The sequence below is a fragment of the Protopterus annectens genome, chromosome 8.part1, assembly GCF_019279795.1.
Source record: "Protopterus annectens isolate FY-2018-M chromosome 8.part1, PAN1.0, whole genome shotgun sequence".
NCBI lineage: Eukaryota > Metazoa > Chordata > Ceratodontiformes > Protopteridae > Protopterus > Protopterus annectens.
The window spans coordinates 343,316,154-343,335,544 of NC_056742.1; the positions used below are offsets into that span (position 1 = coordinate 343,316,154).

General features: G+C 44.2%; 1 protein-coding gene across 1 annotated transcript in view; it reads right to left on the bottom strand.

Annotated features, from left to right (window-relative positions):
• Window positions 1-19,391, bottom strand: part of NAE1 (NEDD8 activating enzyme E1 subunit 1) — a 1,377,685-nt gene that overhangs the window by 93,958 nt on the left and 1,264,336 nt on the right. The window contains exons 18-19 of the mRNA XM_044081916.1: window positions 18,849-18,963; window positions 18,717-18,766 (exon numbers count right to left, since the gene is read on the bottom strand). Coding sequence (XP_043937851.1) covers window positions 18,717-18,766; window positions 18,849-18,963 — 165 coding nt within the window. The remainder of the gene's footprint in view (window positions 1-18,716; window positions 18,767-18,848; window positions 18,964-19,391) is intronic.

A 19,391-nucleotide genomic window follows, 5' to 3' on the forward strand; every position in this document is an offset into this window, starting at 1 on the left:
AAAATAAAGGTATGAGATGAGGCCCAAGTGGCAGCCGAACAAATATCATCCAAAGATACCCTGGACCAAAAGGCCACTGACGTAGCCATAGATTGGGTCGAATGAGCTTTCACTTTCCCTGGCAGAAACAGACCTCTCCAAATAGGCTCAGCCAATGCATTGTGAGATCCAGCGAGCAATTGTCACTTTCGACACTGGTTTACCAAAGAAGGGCTTGGCATAAGACACAAAAAGCTGATCAGATCTGCGGAAGGCTTTAGTCCTGTGCAGGTAAAATCTCAAATGTCTATGCACATCCAATAAATGTAGCCTATATTCCCCTTTGTTCTGGAAGTTAGGAAAAAAGACTAACAAGTTAATGGTCTGATTAATATTGGCTTTCGAAGCTACCTTGGGGAGGAAAGATGGGTTGGTGCGAAGCGACACCCTATCTTTATGAAAAATCATGTAGGGCATTTTGAATGAAAGAGCCTGAAGTTCCGACACCCTTCTGGTGGACATGATGGTGACCAAGGCAGTTTTCTAAGTCAGAAATTGCAAATCCACTGAACCTGCATGGCCCAAAGGGGGGGAGAAACCAATGCCTGCAACAGTAAGATAAGGTCCCACGGTGGGACAGGATCCTTTACAGGGGGTCTAAGAAGAAAAGCACTTTTAAGAAAGAAGGTCTTACAAAGTTTAGAGGAAGCCACTGAAGACATATTTACCCCCAGGTGAAAATTAGAAACAGCTGCCAGTTGGACTTTAACCGTAGAGGAACTGGTGCCCTGTTGAAAAATGCTAGCCACAAAATCTAAGACTGCCAAAAGAGGAGAGGTAAAAGGGTCCAGGGACTGCTGAGAGGCCCATATCAAGAAACGTTTCCATTTACTATGATACACCTTTCTGGCAGAAGATCTGTGATCCGCTACCAGAATAGACTTAACAGGGGATGGCAAACCGAGAGTCCTAATAACCATGGGAACTGGAGCAGCCAAGCAGCGAGCTTCAGACTGTCCAGGTCTAGGTGTGGGATCCCCAAGGGATGCGAGAGAAGATCTGGAACCAGATCCAAAGTCCATGGTGGAACAACTAGATGAGACCTGAGTAAGGGACACCAAACCTGTCGAGAACAGAATGGGGCAATGAGGATCACAGTGCTCCCCAGCCTTCAGGCTTTCTGCAGAAACTTCGACATCAGAAGAGGATGATATGAATAAAGAAGACCGGGAGGCCAAGCATAAATCAAAGCGCCTCTGGGGGTTTCCCCCAGTGGGGGGTTCAGAGCGAAAAATTGGCTGCATTTCGCGTTGGAAGGAGATGAGAAGAGATTGCAGGAAGGACGACCCCAGTCTAGAAAGATATGTTGCACTACTGAAGGGTTCGGAGACCACTCATAAGGCATCAGGATAGATCTGCTGAGCCTGTCCACTAGAATGTTGGACCGTCCCGGAATGTGTGTTGCCATCAGAAAACTGCCAGTGGAGATCGCCCATTCCCACACATTCATGGCTTCTCGACACAGGGGATAAGATCTGGTTCCCCCTTGCTTGTTGATATACCAGACCACTGACATATTGTGCATCTGAATTGCAATCGGAAGATGAGCATGAAGGGCCTGCAACGAGAGGAGAACTGCTCTCATCTCTACAACACTGATGTGCAGAAAGGTCTCAGAAGGGGACCACATGCCTTTGACTGTCCTTCTTGAGCAACCTGAAAGGACAAGGGGAGATCTAACAGGACCACTGAATCGCAAGCATCAACTGCAATACTCTCATATAAAGGTGCGCCATTGGAAGAACATTGATCGTGGCTGCCATAAACACCAATGCTCTTAACACTGCCTCAGCTGTCGGTAAATGGGTCTGAGGAATGTGTAAGATGTGTAACCTCAGATTGTGTATCCTGTCTAATGTAAGAAACATCCTCGTTTTTAATGTGTCCAGCTGTGCTCCGATGAAAACCAAAACCTGAACCAGGAGTAGAGAAGATTTGTTCATGTTGATATTGATGCCGAACCTGTTGGCTAGCCAAAAAGAGTCCCTGGCCTGACAAAGCAGATGCTCTGAAGGGGCAGTAAAGATCCAATTGTCCAGGTACAGAAAGACCTGAATACCCTGAAGCCTCAGGTGAGCCATTACACCTTGGTGAATACCTGGGGGACTGTGGTGAGACCAAAGGGAAGGGCTCAAAATTGATGATGACTGGCTCCCAGATGGAAGCAAAGGAACCTCTAGGAGTGCCTGTCCATCTTGATGAGATAGTACGCATCCTGGAGATCGACTGACCACATCCAGTCTCTGGCCTGCAAACAGGGCAGGACAGACTGAATCGTAATCATCCAGAATTTTGTCTTGGTTACAGACAAGTTCAATTTGGACAGATCCAAGACTGGTTTGAGGTCCCCCGTCTTTTTCCGCACTAAAAAGAACCTGAAATAAACTCCAGATCCAGACTGGTCTAGGGGAAACAGTTGGATGACTCTTTTCCTTAGCAGTGAATCTATTTGTACTGCTGCGTCCTCCTGCTGCATGGGTGAAACGTCCGGGAGAGCTTTGTTGGATGGGGGAGGTTCCTGGAATGGAACGGAATATCCTCTGGATATGATGCGCAAAGTACAGTTGTGTACACGTACCATAAATGTAGATGTTAGAGTGTATTCATTGCTGCAGTTATTACATTAGGGTAATCTGCTGGCAGGTTGTCCTCAGTCGGCCTGATTAATAAAGTTTTGGGTCCTGTGTCGGCTGCTGTCCCTTCTTCCATGACGTCAGGTCGTCAGGGGTACAAAACATGCAGCCGACGCCATTTACATCAGTTTTTCTTGCCCCAGATGTCAGGTGCGCCCCAAATGGGGAGCAAAATAGATATATATATATATATATATATATATATATATATGGTTCCCTATCAGAAGCCTGAAACACTATAAGCCTGAAAATCAAAATCCTGAAAACTAAAGCCTGAAAATTCAAAATCCCGAAAACCCAAAATCCTGAATCCTGAAAACACAAAATGGACATACTGACGTCATTGTGGCTTTGCTATTGTTAGCCCTGTGGTGTTAGGTCATGCGTTAGGGTTAGGGGCGGTTTAAGTGAGTTAGGGTTAGGGCGCAGGTTAGGCATGTATGCAATAGTGACAAATATTGGGGTTAGGGGCGGTTTAAGTGAGTTAGGGTTAGGGCGCGGGTCAGGTGAGTGTGCGATAGTGACGGACCTTAGGGTTAGGGTTAGGGTCAGTTGGTAGATATTAGTGTCTTTATAGTGACATATTAGCATTATTTGTGTTTTCAGGACTTTGAGTTTCAGGATTTTGGGCTTTCGGGATTTTGAATTTTCAGGCTTTAGTTTTCAGGATTTTGATTTTCAGGCTTATAGTGTTTCAGGCTTCTGATAGGGAACCATATATATATAATTTAGAACACAAAAAATATACCTCCAAACAAAAGCAAATACACAAAAAAGGCTTTTAAGCATAGTAAAATAAAGTAGAGGTATAGTAAGAGAAAAACAGGGGGCTGGAGGGTGGGTAACCAGGACTGCAACAGTGAATATACTCAAACATCTACATTTATGGTAAGTGTCCACAACTGTACTATGTTTTTCGTGTTTCACTGTTGCAGTCATTACATTTGGGTAGATTCTCAAAGCTGTGGTTGGGAGGATGGATTTATACAGAATTAGGAGCAGCTATAAGGCCCTGCAGGACAGCAGTGGCACTGAATTTAGAGAAGAGAGGTATATGGTAATGTTTGGTGAACGTATGAACTGAGCTCCAGGTAGCAGCTTCTAGAATATCTCTGGTAGGAACCCCTCTGAGAAAGGCTGCAGAAGTAGATGCAGCCCTGGTGGAATGAGATCTGATCCCTTTGGGGATAGGTTTGCCATGTTGCACATAGCAGAAATGAATACAATGGCTTATCCATTTAGAAATAGTCTGCTTTGAAATAGGTTTTCCCTCTGCCCCTGCAGCAAATGCCACCAATAGTTGCTCAGATTTTCTTAGAGGTTTTATCCTGTTGAAGTAGAATCTAAGTTGTCTGTGTACATCCAATGAATGCAGAATCTGCTCACCCTTGTTCTCTGGATTGGGAAAGAAAGTTGGCAGATGAATGGTCTGATTAAGAGCCACACTGGATACCACCTTAAGCATGAAAAATGGATTGGTCCTGAGAGCCACCCTGTCTGGATGAAAAATAATGAAAGGCTCCACTGCCATAAGAGCCTGTAATTCTGAAATCCTTCTAGCTGAAGTGACTGCTAAAAGGAAAGCTGTTTCTATGACAGAAATTTTAAATCTGCAGTAGCAGCTGGCTCAAAAGGAGGTAGAGTGAGTTTTTCCAAAACAAAATTGAGGTCCCATGCAGGAGTTGGTACTCTCCTGGGAGGTATTAAATTTTTGGCCCCTCTGAGGTACTGCTGTAGCAAAGGATGAAAAAAGAGGAGAGGCTCTGTGTTGTAATGAGCTGAAATGGCAGAGGCATGGATTTTTATAGAAGAAAAAGGTAGGCCCTTGTGAAGCATCTCAGTTAAATATTGCAGAATCTGAGGAATATTGGGCATTGCTGTGCTTATTCCTTGTGCTTGGTTCCAGGCACAGAATCTTTTCCATTTGTCAGCATAAGATTTTTTTTAGTACTAAGCCTTCTAGCCTCCAAAATGACATCCATCACAGGTTTGCTGAGAGATGTAACTGGTGAAATTAGTTGATAAGCCATGCTGCAAGATTCAGAGTTTGGAGCTGAGTGTGTAGAATTTGACAGTTCTGCTGAGACAGTAGGTAAGGTGTTAGAGGCAGGTACCACGGAGGAAAGTGCGGCATATTGCGTAGGAGCGGGTGCCAGTGTTGGCGAGGCCAGTCTGGAGCAATCAGTATCATTTTTGTTTTTTCCTGTCTGACTTTTAGTAAGACCTTGTAGAGCAGAGGCAGAGGAGGAAAGGCATAGACTGATAGGTTTTTCCAGCTGAAGGACAGAGCATCTACTTTCCAAGCTTTTTTGTGATGAATTCTTGTGCAGAATTTGTCCAACTGATAGATTTGGGGTGAGGCAAAAAGATCAATGTCTGGGCTCCCCCATTTGCATGTCAACATGCTGAAGATTTGTGGATCCAGTTTCCATTCGTGTGGGTCCATTAGATTTCTGCATAGTTCGTCTGCCAGTGAATTTTGCTTTCCTGGCAAAAATTGAGCTTGTAGATGTATGTGATAAGTCAAGGCCGTGTTCCACAATGCCATGGCTAGTCTGCAAAGGGGGTAGGAATGGGTACCCCCCTGCTTGTTTATGTACCACATGACTGTGGTGTTGTCTGTCTTTATCAGTAGTTGTCCTGGATGAAGATAGTCCTTGAAGGCTGTCAGAGCATTCTGTACAGCTAGCATTTCTTTCTGATTGATATGTAGGTGCATTTGATTTTGGCTCCTTTGGCCCTGAATGCATCTCCCTGCCAGATGTGCCCCCCAAGCATAATCTGATGCGTCTGTAGTCAGGGTTTGGGCGGCAGGGGGTGGAATGAATGTCAGCCCCTTGTTCTGGTGGCAGGCCTCTGCCCACCATAAGAACTCTAGCTGCAGGCAAGGAATGATAGGAATCATTGTTTCCAGGCTGTGACAATGTTGACTGCATAAGCTTTTTAGGTACCACTGAAGTTTCCTCATATGCAGTCTTGCATATGAAATTATTAGGATGCAGGAGGCCATGAACCCCAAAGCCTGCAGAATTTGTCTTTAGATAGCTGGGTTTTTGTGGCCACCTGTTTGAAGTAAGTCATCAATTGAATTTGTTTTTCTGGCGTAAGGTAAGTTATCTGGGCAGTTGTATTCAAGCTTGCACCCAGGAATGTAATTATTTGAGAGGGTACCAGTTGTGATTTCTTTTTGTTTATGGTGTACCCTAGACATGTTAGAAGTCTTTTTACAAGCGCCAGATGTTTTAGAAGAGTGTCCTTGTTTTCTGCCTGAATTAGACAATCGTCCAGGTATGGATAAATTTGAATATTTCTTTGCCTGCAAAATGCAATTACTGGTGCCAGGCACTTTGTGAAGACCCTGGGAGCAGTAGATAAGCCAAAGGGCAGTGCAGAGAACTGGTAATGCAAATAGCCTGCTTTGAAGCGGAGGTATCTTCTGCAAGATTCCCTGATTGGGATATGCAGGTAAGCCTCTTTTAAGTCTATTGTTACCAACCAGGCATCCTTGCCTAGCATAGGTAGTAACTGTTGTAGAGTCAGCATCTTGAATTTTGGAATGTCCAGAAATGTATTTAGAATGGATAAGTCCAGAATTGGACACCATGATTTGTCTTTTCTGGGTACCAGGAAAAGTCTTGAATAAAAACCCTGTCCCTTTTCTGGTACTGGTTGAATAGCCCCCATATTCATGAGGGACATAACTTGTTTCTGGGCCTCTCCCCACTGATTTGGAGGCAGATCTGGCCATCCGTTTGGGATTGGCAACGGGTGGAAATTAAATCTGTATCCCTGGGATACTATATTTAAAACCCACTTGTCCTGGGTAATCAGTTGCCAGATGCATGCATGAAGTGCCAGTTTTCCCCCTAAAGGGGTGGCCAAAAGATAAGTGCTTGGTGATTGCAGTGGAAAGTTATTGAGACTGTTTACAGTAGGAAGGTGCCTTGATACTTCCAGATTTGGAGGTGGAGGCACCCCATTGCTTTGTTCTATTTCCTTGTGACTGAAACCTGGAGCCCTTGGAATGTCTGGGTTTGACCTGAGTGGCTCTGGTGGGTACTGGAAAGGACCAGCTCTTAGTAGGCCAGTGCCTACTGAACCTGGGTGGCTGCACTTGTAGGAAATCTTTTACAGTTTGCATAGATTTAGCTTTATTTTCCAAATTTTTCAAAACTTCTTCTGCCTTATTACGAAAAAGACTGTCCTGTTGTTAAGGGGCATCCAACAATGTTGCTTTAACATGGTCAGGTAGATTTTGCTCCTTGAGCCAAGCATGCCTTCTTATCACAGATCCAGTTACAGCGGCCCTGCAAGAGGCCTCCAAGGAATCAAAACCACATTGCAAAATATGTTTTCCAACTTATTCAGCTGAATGCAATAAATCCTGCAACTCTATTTTTCACACAGTCAGAAATCAGCATAATTTTCTGTTTAAGTAAGCCCATGACATGCTGCTGATATTTAAGCATATGAAATTGACAGTTTAAAGCCCTGATTGCCAAGGTTGCAGATGTGTAAACCATCTTACCCCATCTATCCAGCGCCCTGGAATCTCTATCAGAAGGGGCAGGACTTTTGGCAGTAGAAGCCTTAACGCCCTTGGGACCCTGAGAAATGGTTTCAGGGTCAGCAGTAGGGTTTTTAAAGAGGAATTTGTTGGAGTCAGGAACCCTGTAATATCTGTCTGGCTTACTAGGAGCCGGAGGCAGGGAATCAGGAGCCATGCTGGATTCTGAGAAAACATCATCAACAATGTCTAGAACAGGAGGCATAGCCAAAGGCCTAGGCTGAGGAAGAAGGAAATCCCTAAGTCTCTTTTTAGATTCTGAGAAATCCTGACTCTCCCAGTGAAAGTGTTCCCTTAAGGTATGCAAAGTTTCTCCAAAAGAAAAATCATCAGGAGGAGAAGCAGAAGGGATGGAATCTTCTGCATCAGAGTCCTCATAAGGTGGAATAGATAATTCCTGATCAGAACAGGAATCAGAAGAAATAGAAACCTGATCTGAAGATTCATAGTCAGTGCCCTGCCTAGGCCTCTTAGCAGGAGGGGGATGAGTACCCCTGATCAAGGTAATTAGATCCTCAGCCATTATGATAATTTGGTTTTAGGCACTGGGGCCTGTACATATGGCCCAAGCGTCGGTTTTTTAGACATAGAAGTAGATTTTGGCCTTAGTTTTGAAGATGAAGATGGAGTCGGTTTAATATACAAATCTTGAGGCCTGAAAACACCCTCAGAAGCCGGTGCCTGCTCAGCGGCTCCGGACCCATCTAAGGTAGAGACATCCGCGGGTTCAATACTTAAAGTGTCTCCCTCAGTAGAGGTCTGTGAATCAAAAGTAGCGGGTATTAGGAGCTGCGAAAGCACCTCACTGTGTACGAGCGAATCGGCGACTGGCTTAGGAGAAGCTTCATCATCGGTTTTGGACCTCAACGGTCTGTCTCTGTCTTTTTCTTTGCGTTTTTTAGGTATTCCAGTAGTCAGATTGCTAACCGACGACATTTATGGATAGTTAAATCTTGAGCCAAAATATTTAGAAGCAAAAATATACCGACGTTTAATATTGCATTGATTAAATTTAGCACAAAACCGACAGCAAGGCACGTTGTGGTCAGGGCCTAGGCAAGGAATACAATACAAATGAAAATCCTTATGAGGTATTTGCTTCCCACAAGTAATACAATTATTAACTTTTACTGACATCGGTAAGGAGCAAGAAAAAGTTTTCCCAACGGGGTACTTAGCTTTTAGTTGAAGACTTCGGTTCTGAAACTCGAAAATTTCAGGAGTCGTTCGACCGGCACTTGCGAACTGCTTCTGCTTCAGGCACAGCACGGCAAGAAAGACTGATGTAAATGGCATCAGCTGCATGTTTTATACCCCTGATGACCTGACGTCATGGAAGAAGGGACAGCAACCGACGCAGGACCCACAGCTTTGTTAATCAAGCCGAATGAGGGCAACCTGCCAGCAGATTACCCTAATGTAATGACTGCAACAGTGAAACACGAAGAACATCACCCATTGCTCTGTTGTTATGGACTCCCATGCTAAAGGGTGTAGCGACAAACGACCCCCGACTGCCTCTAGAGAAGAGCAGTCAGGAAACCCCTTGGGGCTGCTGCCCGGGTTTATCTGAAAAGGGTTCTCGGGACCGAAAATTCTTAGGACCCCTTCTGCCTCTAGGGTGGCATCTGTCAAATCCCCCTCTGCCTCGGGGAAAGGCGAGTCCTGAGCGTCCCGGAAAAACACCTGAGACTTGCAGAACCACATCTTCTTTGGGCCTCACTGGTTCCTGGAAAAAGACCTTTGAGGTGGAGAGAGAAATGGATCCCGATGGTAGACAGTGTCTTCCCGTCCTTCTCGCTCTGGACTAAAGTCTCTGACAGTCTTCCTGAACAGGGAAGAACCGTCATAAGGGGCGTTGGTAAAAGATGCCTTGAAGGGCTCAGTAAACCGATACAAGTAGAGCCAGGTATGATGCCTGATGGCAACGCATGTCCCTGCCACCCGTGTGGCTCCCTCTGTGGTGTGGCGAGAGCAAACGCATGGATGTGTTAGCTACTGCTTTTAGGGTGGTTATTCGTGCAAACTTCTTCCTGTCCCCTGCCGACATGAACCCTGGGGTCTACTCGGTGATTTCTTTAACAAGATATCTCTGGAGTTGAATAATGTGTGCCATATAGTTCAGCACCCTCACAGAGAAGGTCACTGAAGCATAAACTCGCTTCCCAAAAACTATCCAATGCTCTCAACCCTCGGTCAAGGAGGGTGGACCGTGGAGCTCTCCTGTGCGAGCTCCTTCTTGGTGGCTGCCGCCACGATCACAGCATCTACAGGGGACCCCTTGTGCCAATGAAGCTTGTCCGAGGGGGGACTCAAGACCTTATCTGACCACTTAGGAATTGGCTCTACTGTGTCTGGCTCCTTCCAAGCCCTAGATGTTATTAATTCCACAAGTGGGGTGGCAGGAGGGGACACCCAAGAGGTAGATGGGCCCATGCAGAATGCCTGCAGAAACATGGACTCGTCAGAGGTTGGCTTTGGGGCGGAAGAGCTCCATGACGTCCCCAAAGGAGACATCCTCGGGGGTGGGGTGATCTGGGGGCGCCTTCCTGCGTGTCTTCCGTGAGGGATTCTTGTGGAGAGTCCAAGTGCCTCCTTTTACACACATGCTTCTGGGGGGCCTCCTCAGGGGGGCTGTCTGGGGAGGCATCGCAAACAATCTGTTCCGAAGGTGTAACTACCTGGGTCATGGGCTGTCCCTGAGAGACCAAGATGGCCGGAACCACACTCAAAGCCAGAGGGGTCTTGACGGATTCAGAGGACGAGATCGTCTGAGATCTCAACCTGGTGAGAGCCCTCTCCACCATGTCGAAAACAGAGGGGGAACGTGTCTCCTGGGCATAAAAGGCAGAAGCTGCTCCCCCTTGCCCTGACAGGGGAGTAGGAGCAGAGTCTGCAGGAGCCGAGACACCAAGAGTGATGCTCCTCTCCGATAGGCTCGGAGCAGAAAACACCCCCTCAGATCCAACCCTGAGGCTGCGGCTGCAAGAACTCAAGATTCAACAAACTCAAGGCACCGGTCGGTGTTGAGGCACAGAGTACCATCAGCACCGACCCCCCAACTCCGACCATCCTCGGATCCAATGACTCCGAAACCGTGGGTCGGAATGGAGGAGGAGTAATAGGATGGAACAAGAATTGGAAGGGACCCGCTCCGGAGGGAGAAGGCCCCGACAAGACCCCCATCTGTATCTGAGTGCAGATAAATATCTGCATCATCTTGTCCATCTCTGCTTCTGAGAGGCTCCGAGTGGAGCGGGAGGATACCGTCGAAATTAGACGGGAGTGCCGGTGGGGGGGGGGGGGGGACTTGACCGGAGACCAGCTTTTTTGTTCCTTGGGCTCAGGTGAAAACCTAGGGGCCCTGAGCCTAGGAGTCAAAGGCCTGGATACAGGCTTCACTTTCGGCGGTGGGCCGGCCTGCAACAAGCAGTTGGGGGATCGCTTGCGGGGCCGGTACTTGACCTGATCCCCTTCCCCGGACCTCTTGGTGGGAGTGGGAGTCCCAGAGGCCGGGGAAGAGGAAGATGGAGCAGCAGTCACTGCTTTCCCCGCAGGGGAAGAGGGGACCGCAGTCCCAGAAGAAGAGGGCAACAGGCCCTTAAGGATCAATTTGTCACGCCTGTCCTTAAGTACCCTGGGGTTAAACCCAGAGCAAATAGGACAGGGGGACTGGAGGTGTTCAGCCCCCAAGCAGACCACGCACAGAGTGTGGCCATCCATCGAAGAAAGCTTATGGCCATATCCTGTGCACTTTCTGAAACCAGGCTTTGGGGCATCCACCATCCCTTCAGCCGGCCCAGACACACACACACACACACACACGCTCATGAGAGAAAGAAAAGGAGAACGGAAAGGAAAGCCTACCCCCCCCCCTTTTTTTTTTTTTACTAACTAAACGAAGAACCCCGGGGAGATACAGAAAAGTTCAAGAGAAAGGAAACGTCAAGAGGGAGCTAAAATAGAAAAATATATTCTTACAAACAGTGAAACAATACGCTGGAGCTCGGACCATGCTTGTGCACTTTCAGGTGGTAAATGAGATCTGAGCGGAGAAGGGAGACAGGGGGCATTATGGGTAAGGGGAGGAGCATGAAGCTCAGAGCCACAGCTGGAAAATGTGGCTGTGTTGGATCCAATGCAGATCCAAAGACCCACAGGTTGAAGATCAAACGACTTCAGATCGTACAATACGCTGGTTGCCTACGTGTACACACACTTAAACTAATACTTTGTTGTATGCACACGCCCTTAAACTAATAGTTTGATGAAGTACCTTTTGATTTAATTACAACATTCAGTCTTCTTGGGTACACCTGTCATCAATTAAAGAGACTCTGATTAACCCCAAATAAAGTTCAGCTGTCCTAGTAGGATTTTCCTGACATTTACTCAGTTGCCTGCTACAGCAAAAGTCATGGTTCGCAGAGAGCTTACAAAGCATCAAAGGGATCTCATTGTTGAAAGGTATCAGTCAGAAGGGTACAAAAAAATTTCCACAGCATTGGATAAACCATGGAACACAGGGAAGACAGTCATCAGAAAGTGGAGAAAATATGGGACAAAAGTGATGTACAAAGAACTGGACGTCCCTCCAAAACTGATGAAAAGATGAAATGAAAACTGGTCAGGGAAGCTGCCAAGAGACCTACAGCAACATTGAAGGAGCTGCAGGAATTTCTGGCAAGTACTGGTTGTGTACTACATGTGACAACAATCTCCCGTATTCTCCATATGTCTGGACTATAGGATAGGGTTGTAAGACAGAAGCCTTTTCATACACAGAAAAACATCCAGGCTCGGCTAAAATTTGCAAAACAACACATCAAGTCTCCCAAAAGCATGTGGGAAAATGTGTTATGGTCTGATGAATCCAAGGTTTAACTTTTTGGCCACAATTCCATAAGGTACGTTTAGCACAAAAACAACACTGCGCATCACCAAAAGAACACCATCCCCACAGTGAAGCATAGTGGTGGCAGTATCATGTTTTGCAGTTGCTTTTCTTCAGCTGGAACTGGGGCTTTAGGCAAGGTGGAGGGTATTATGAACAGTTCCAAATACCAGTTACTTTTGGCCCAAAACCTTCAGGCATCTGTTAGAAAGCTGAAGATCTAGAGGAATTTTACCTTTCAACATGACAATGACCCCAAGCATACATCCAAATAAACAAAAGAATGACTTCACCAGAAGAAAATTAAAGTTCTGGAATGGCCCAGCCAGAGCCCAGACCTAAATTCAATAGAAAATCTGTGGCGTGACCTGAAGAGGACTATGGAGAACAGATGCACTCACACTCTGACAGATTTGGAGTGCTTTTGCAAGCAAGAGAGGGCAAATATTGCCAAGTCAAGATGTGCCAAGCTGATAAGACTCCTACCCAAGAAGACTAAATGCTGTAATTAAATCAAAAGTTGCTTCAACACAGTCTTAGTTTAAGGGTGTGCACACACAACAAAGTATTAGTTTAAGGGTTGTGCACACTTATGTAACCAGTGTATTGTACGTTTTTTATTTTTTATATTTTGTCCCCTAACATATGTGTTTTTCAATTGAATTGTACAGGTTATAGGTTACAATAAAGGTGGGAAAAGTTTTGAAATGCTTTATTGTGATCTCATTTTTTATATCACAAAAACCTGGCACTTTAACAGGGGTGTGTAAACTTTTTTTATATTCACTGTATATGTTATGTGGATATTAAACTACTGGTGCAGAAGTGTGTGTTGTTCTGTATGTTATGTACTGAGCTTCAAGAATGTATCCACAGTGTACCCTGCTGGAAAAGAGCAGAAATGTGTATAAACTATATACCTGTGCAGATGTGTGTTTTAATGGTAGAAGTTGGAACATACAGAGTTAACTTGCAAAACCTCAAGAAACTAAGTTGAAATTGTTTACGACTGTGCTATAAAAGTTAGTTAATGCAAAGAGACAGGATGTCCAGAGACAGAGGGTTTTCTATTGACTTGAGATGCTTTTGCCTGTGATTGAGGAGCCATTTCAGAGGGTAGCTATGGATATTGTGGGGCCTCTGAGTACCCCAAGTTCAATAGGGAAAAAGTATATCCTAGTAGTAGTAGATTATGTTACCAGATGCCCTGAGGCAGTGGCTCTGCCCTCCACTGAGGCAGAAAAGGTGACAAATGCTTTGTTTAGAGATTTTCAGCAAGGTAGGTTTCCCAAAAGAAATACTGACTGACAGTGGTGCCAATTTCATGTCAAACCTGCAGGCTTGTCTGTGGAAGTACTGTGGGGTGAAGCACTTAAAGACCACCCCTACCATCTCCAGGCTAATGGTCTTGTTGAGAGGTTAAATTCTACACTCAAGACCATGCCATGGGCATTTGCAGACCAGTTTAAGGGGGAGTGGAATAAATATCTGTCCCATCCGTTGTTTGCTTACAGAGAAGTGTCCCAAGAATCCACAGGTTTTTCACCCTTGGAGTTGCTGTACGGGCACAGGGTGACGGGGCCTCTAGATTTGATTTGAGATGAATGGGAAGGTGAGTGTGAATCTCACAAGAAGTCTGTTTGTAGCATGCATCCTAAACCTCAAGACAAGGCTCAGGGAACTCCTGAGTTTAGCCCAGGGGAACCTGGCAGAAGCCCAACAACAGACAAAGGTCTGTTATGACAGGAATGCTCGAGCTAGAGAGTATGCAGTAGGACAGCAGATTCCTGTCAGACACAACAAGCTGCAGGCAGCATGGGAGGGACCCTTCAAGGTGGTAAGGAAGGTCAGTAATGTTTACTACATGGTAGAACTGCTAGGCAAGGGCACAAATTGTTCCATGTTAACTTGATGAAACCTTATGACGACAGGGAGGCCCTTGTGCTGGGTATTTGCAATACAATGCGGGAGGAGTCTGAGGGGAATCTATGGCTACAGGAAGCCAGCCAGGAAAATCCCAAACTACTTTGGTGGAGCCTATGATTACAGGCATATGATGGGACAGTGTAGCATGGTATTGTGGTCAGCACCTGGAATCTCAAGACAGGGAATGGGGTAAGGTATTCCCAGATAGGCTCAACCCTCTCAAGCAACACGAAAAACTAGCTTGAGTTCTCGAGGGGGGGGACAAACCGAAATACTGCCAACCCAGCTAGCTGGAATTTTGTAAATAATTATATGTCACTTGAAAATATTAATATGATTTACAGAGAAATGTGACACTGCCAGCCCAGCTATCTGTAATTTTGTAAATAATTCTATATCATTTGTGAATATTAATACGATCCATAGACTTGTCTTACAAATGTAAGAGAACTATATGTTATGTGGATATTAAACTACTGGTGCAGAAATGTGTGTTGAACTGTATGTTGTGTATAAACAATATACGTGTGCAGATGTGTGTTTTAATGGAACATACAGAGTTAACTTGCAAAACTTCAAGAAACTAAGTTGAAATTGTTTACGACTGTGTTATAAAAGTTAGTTAATGCAAAGAGACAGGATGTCCAGAGATAGTGGGTTTTCTATTGTCTTGAGACCAAAATAATTACTAGGTTTAAAATGTAAAAGTGTTTGATGTTTTCTGACTTCCAGTTCTCGTCAAACTTCTGAGAGATAAGTATTTTTCCACAGAGAAATGTTAAATTCTGTGGGTATCTGCTTAGCCTGGGAACTGGAGGCAGGTGACAGAGTGATGTCATCCAGCTAACCCAGCAGAACTGTGTATTATTAATTTAGGAATTATCACAGAAAGTGAGTGTGCATTTTGTATTTGTCTTTGGACCTAGAAACATCCTCTCATCAGCACTTCTGCCTTGCTAATAGTAAGTACTAGATTACAGTAATTTCTCTTAGAGATAGATAGATAGAAATATAGTAAAATTAGTTAAGATTTTTTTCTGTATTTATGTGAGACTGTCCTGCAATGTTGTTTTAAAATATTTCTTCTGATTATGAACGCTGTCACTGTGCTGAGTTATTGAGTATTGTCTTGTCCTTTTATTATTTATTAATAAATATATTTAAAATATTAATTCAGGCTGGTTAGTTTAGAGATATTTAAGCTCTGTGAGTACTTACATATGTAATTGGTAACACTGTACAAGCCACTGTAACATCCTTAGTCTTGGTAACACTTACCATTTGGATAACAGTAACATTACAAAGCAGGTGTGGGCACCCTTTGGTAAGGGCCTTAGAGTAGCTGATAAGTAAGGGTGGTTGGTGGCAGTGATAACTACCTTATAGTCTGCAAGGGGGGGTACAGCTTGTAGACCTGTGCCATCCTTCCCCAGGAGTGTCTGTGTGTTTGTATATAAATCAAATCTCAAAGTGTGCGTGTGTATGTGCGCGGGTGCGTGTGTGTCAGCTACTTAGGCAGGGACACAAAGCACTGGCTGGACAGAAAGGTTGCTGGAGGTTTTTGGCTTGACCACTCGGCAGAGATCTTAACCCTATAGCTGTGCCAGTGGGAAGTCTTACTGGGGATCTGGAGAAACCAGCCCCAGACTACCTGTGATCTCTGTGTGCTCTTAAGGGAAAGTGTACCTTATTGTGTGTATACTTGTCATCCTCTCAATGTGCACGTCCCTCACTAGTGTTAGTGGTGAGGACTGAGGCTTCTTGATTACTGTGCCAGTGCAAGGGTGTCAACATTCCTATCAAAAGAAATTTGAATAGAGTTTTTGAAATGGTGGTTTCTTGTTCCCATCACTGAAATGTTCTTCAGATAACCTATGAAGTCATCTTTTAGCAAAGTAAGTACACACTATAAGCAGCAAGTGTTTGAGGTGTGGAACTCCATATGGTGGGTGCAGAACTACTTTCATACACATGCCTCCTTTCTTAAACACCAGATTTTTGTTTTGTGCCTTCTCAACAAAATGTTCATAGTTTGAGCTGGAGGTTATAGTGTAAGGTATAAATGTGTGTATAAGGGGTGACTGAAATGTAACTTCCTGCCTTGCACACTTCTTTCTAATTTCAGGTTGCCACCATGCATCATTGCACTGGTGCTCCTTACCCGCACACACACAAAATCACTAAATCACACAAATAAAGGTATTCACATATCTTATGATATGGTCTGATTGTTAGAGAAGCAGATCTTACTGCCTGTAGTAATTTTAAACACTTAAATTCCTTTTTACTGCTTTACCTCCAATGCACATTATACATATTCAATTATCAGCAACATTGAAGGTGTACAGTCATGATCACATGTCTCTCTCTCTCTCTATATATATATATATATATATATATATATATATACATATTAATGTCTTGTGAAATACTGAATGTTTACAGGAGTGAATGTTAAAACAGCGATCCCTTTAGAGCGAATCTAAAGTGATCGAAAATATGAAAAATTAAAATTATTTTTTTTTGCAAGGGGCAAGCCCTGCTGCACCCCCCACATAAAATGCTAACTCAGAGTGCACAACTGTGGGGTAAGGGCAGATTGCCTTACCCCACTGCAGCACAACCCCATGCAAAATGCTGAATCAGAAATTCCATTTAAAAGAAAAAGAAGTTATGTATGTACCATAATGTTCCATCTCAGTTGTTGCTTTTCATTTGTCTTCAACCTATTGGCCTCGGAACCGGCACAGATCCAACCTGGCTGTATACTCCATCAGAGACAAAATCCGTGCTCCTCCCCTACCCATAATGCCCCACTCTCCCTAGTCCCTCTCTGTTTGTTGATATGCCAGACAGCAGACATGTTGTCCATCTGGATGGCAACTTTCCTGGTGGGAAGAAAAGCTTAAATGTTTTGCAATGCCAGAAGCACCATTCTCTTCTCCAGGATAATGATATACACAGACTGGGCTCCAAAGGGGGGCCACATGCCTTGGGCTGTCCATCCCATGCAATGACCCCCAACCCAAGCTGAGAAGCATCCGTGATCACACTGATCGAGGGGAAAGAAGAACAAATGAGCATCCCAGGAGGAGATCTGGAGACTGAAGCCACCACCAAAGGGAGTCTTGACAAGCCCAGGATAGCCAGACCGGGTACGACAGAGGATGTTCAAGTAGGGACCACTGCACCGCTAAGGTCCATTGCAGAATCCTCATGTGTAGGCGCGCAGTTGGTAGTAGGGTCATCATGCTTGCCATGGACCCCAATGTCCAAAGGACCTTACTTGCTGGGGAGTAAGGGGTCTGTAGAATAAACTTCACATGCAGTTGGAGTGAAAGTAACCTGTCTGGAGGCAGAAACACCCTGCCATGTATCATATCCAACCAAGCACCTGTAAATTCTAACAGTTGAACAGGTTCCAAGATAGATTGTTATGCTCAGGGAAGGTGCTAGGAGAAGAAGGGAATCCCTGGCTTGAAGTTGTCAATGCCTGGTGGGAGCAGAGAGGAGCCAATCATCCAGATAAGGAATGAAAAAAAAAAAGACAGAAGAACAGAACAAATTTTAGGTAGTGGTGTATAATCTCTGTAAAGCCATCCTAGAGGCAAATCTGCCTCCACGACGGAATAACTAATGAATGTTCTCTACATCCTTTGTCTTTTAACAGTGCTCCAACAACAGTCTGGGACTCTGAGAGGGGCCCACTTACTAACCCCTGCTTCAGACACTCTCAACTACTGCCACCCCATAAAATACTGGCATGAATAGATTTTCCCCCTTTCATCTGTGCATGACTAGGATGAATCACTGGCATTTGTGGAAGTGTTGCATGCTGCACTCTTCATGCTAACAATCAGAGCATTGCCACTGCATACATTAGCTTATGACAAGGCATTATGATGGCCTGAACCTCTTAGCCATTGAATGTGGGATTATTTTAACCAAACAAATCTCAGTATTGACAAATGAAATGAGCAATCAGCAAAAAATAAATGGGGCAATCTGATTGGAGGAGAAGCTCCCAGTCTGGCAAATAACAGCACAGTGTGCAAAGGCAGGAAAGTGCATGGGAGTTGAGTTGAGCTGGGGATAGTAACAAAGCATCCAAAACACTGAGGAGGATGGAGGACTTCCAATAACAGATTTTTTTATCTTACAACTACAAGAAATCTCAGCTGTTTATCAAAGATGTTTGCAATTCTTAAATCCCCTTAAGTTTGAAAAGTACCTTCTGGGGTTTATATTACTGGTGTTAACAGAACTGTAGTTAGTTCTAGTACTCTTGACAACTAAGTCACTGGATCTGCATCAAAGCCAAAAATGACTTGGTGAGAATTCTTGATATCAACGATACTTCTTGAAAGCTCCAGTTAAAAATAATGGTGAAGAACATTAAACAATCATCTAAAGGACTGAGTGAGACAAAATCACAGTATAGGGAGAAAAAAATTAAAAATAAGTAAGGTGACAAATTCAGACATTAATATGAGCATAAGAAGGCTGTCAATGCCATTAGCTGCACATAAAAGTTTTCACTACCAAGGGACTTAGATGACTTTCTTTCTCCTGAATCTATCTACAGGTTCTCAGTAGAGACAACTAAATGATGAGATTTCAACAAACAAATATCAGAAATATTATTTCAGATACGTACCTCCTATAAATGAAGCGACACTATGTGGTTCAGAAGCACCATAACGGCAACTAAAACAACATTAAAAAACATTAATTATTTCACTCAAACACACACAATCAATATGAATCACTTGAAAAGTCTGAAACTTACAATTCATGAATGTAGTCATCCTTTATAGTTACAGGTATTCCATATTCCTGAAGCATGCCATTCACACACAACTTCAACTTTCCAATGTCATCTTCAACTTGATAGTTATAAACACCTGTGAAAAGCAAAAACATTTTCATGCCATGGAAGGCGCACAAAATGGCATAGCTCTAAAATGTTCATAATATAGAAAACAAAACTTGACAGACATTCAAATAAAATGATAGTCTACTGTACAGTTTTCTTCCACTACTATACTATGCTAGCCCATGCTTTCTTAAGCGGACAAGGTTTTCTCAATACAAGCCAGGGCATTTTTCGCAACTTCCTTATTATAGTTTATTTTTAAACAAACACCTTTATTAAATTATCACTTACAAAGTACAGCCCTACTTACCTGTAACTACTCATGTTTGAATTTTGCATTTGGGATCTTTGCCTAAACAAACACCTACACTGGCAACTTTCCAGAGCTGAAAATTCCCTCTTCTGACTCTCTGTGATAGGCAATTGGCTAAGCCACCTGAGGAAGCCTAACCCTGT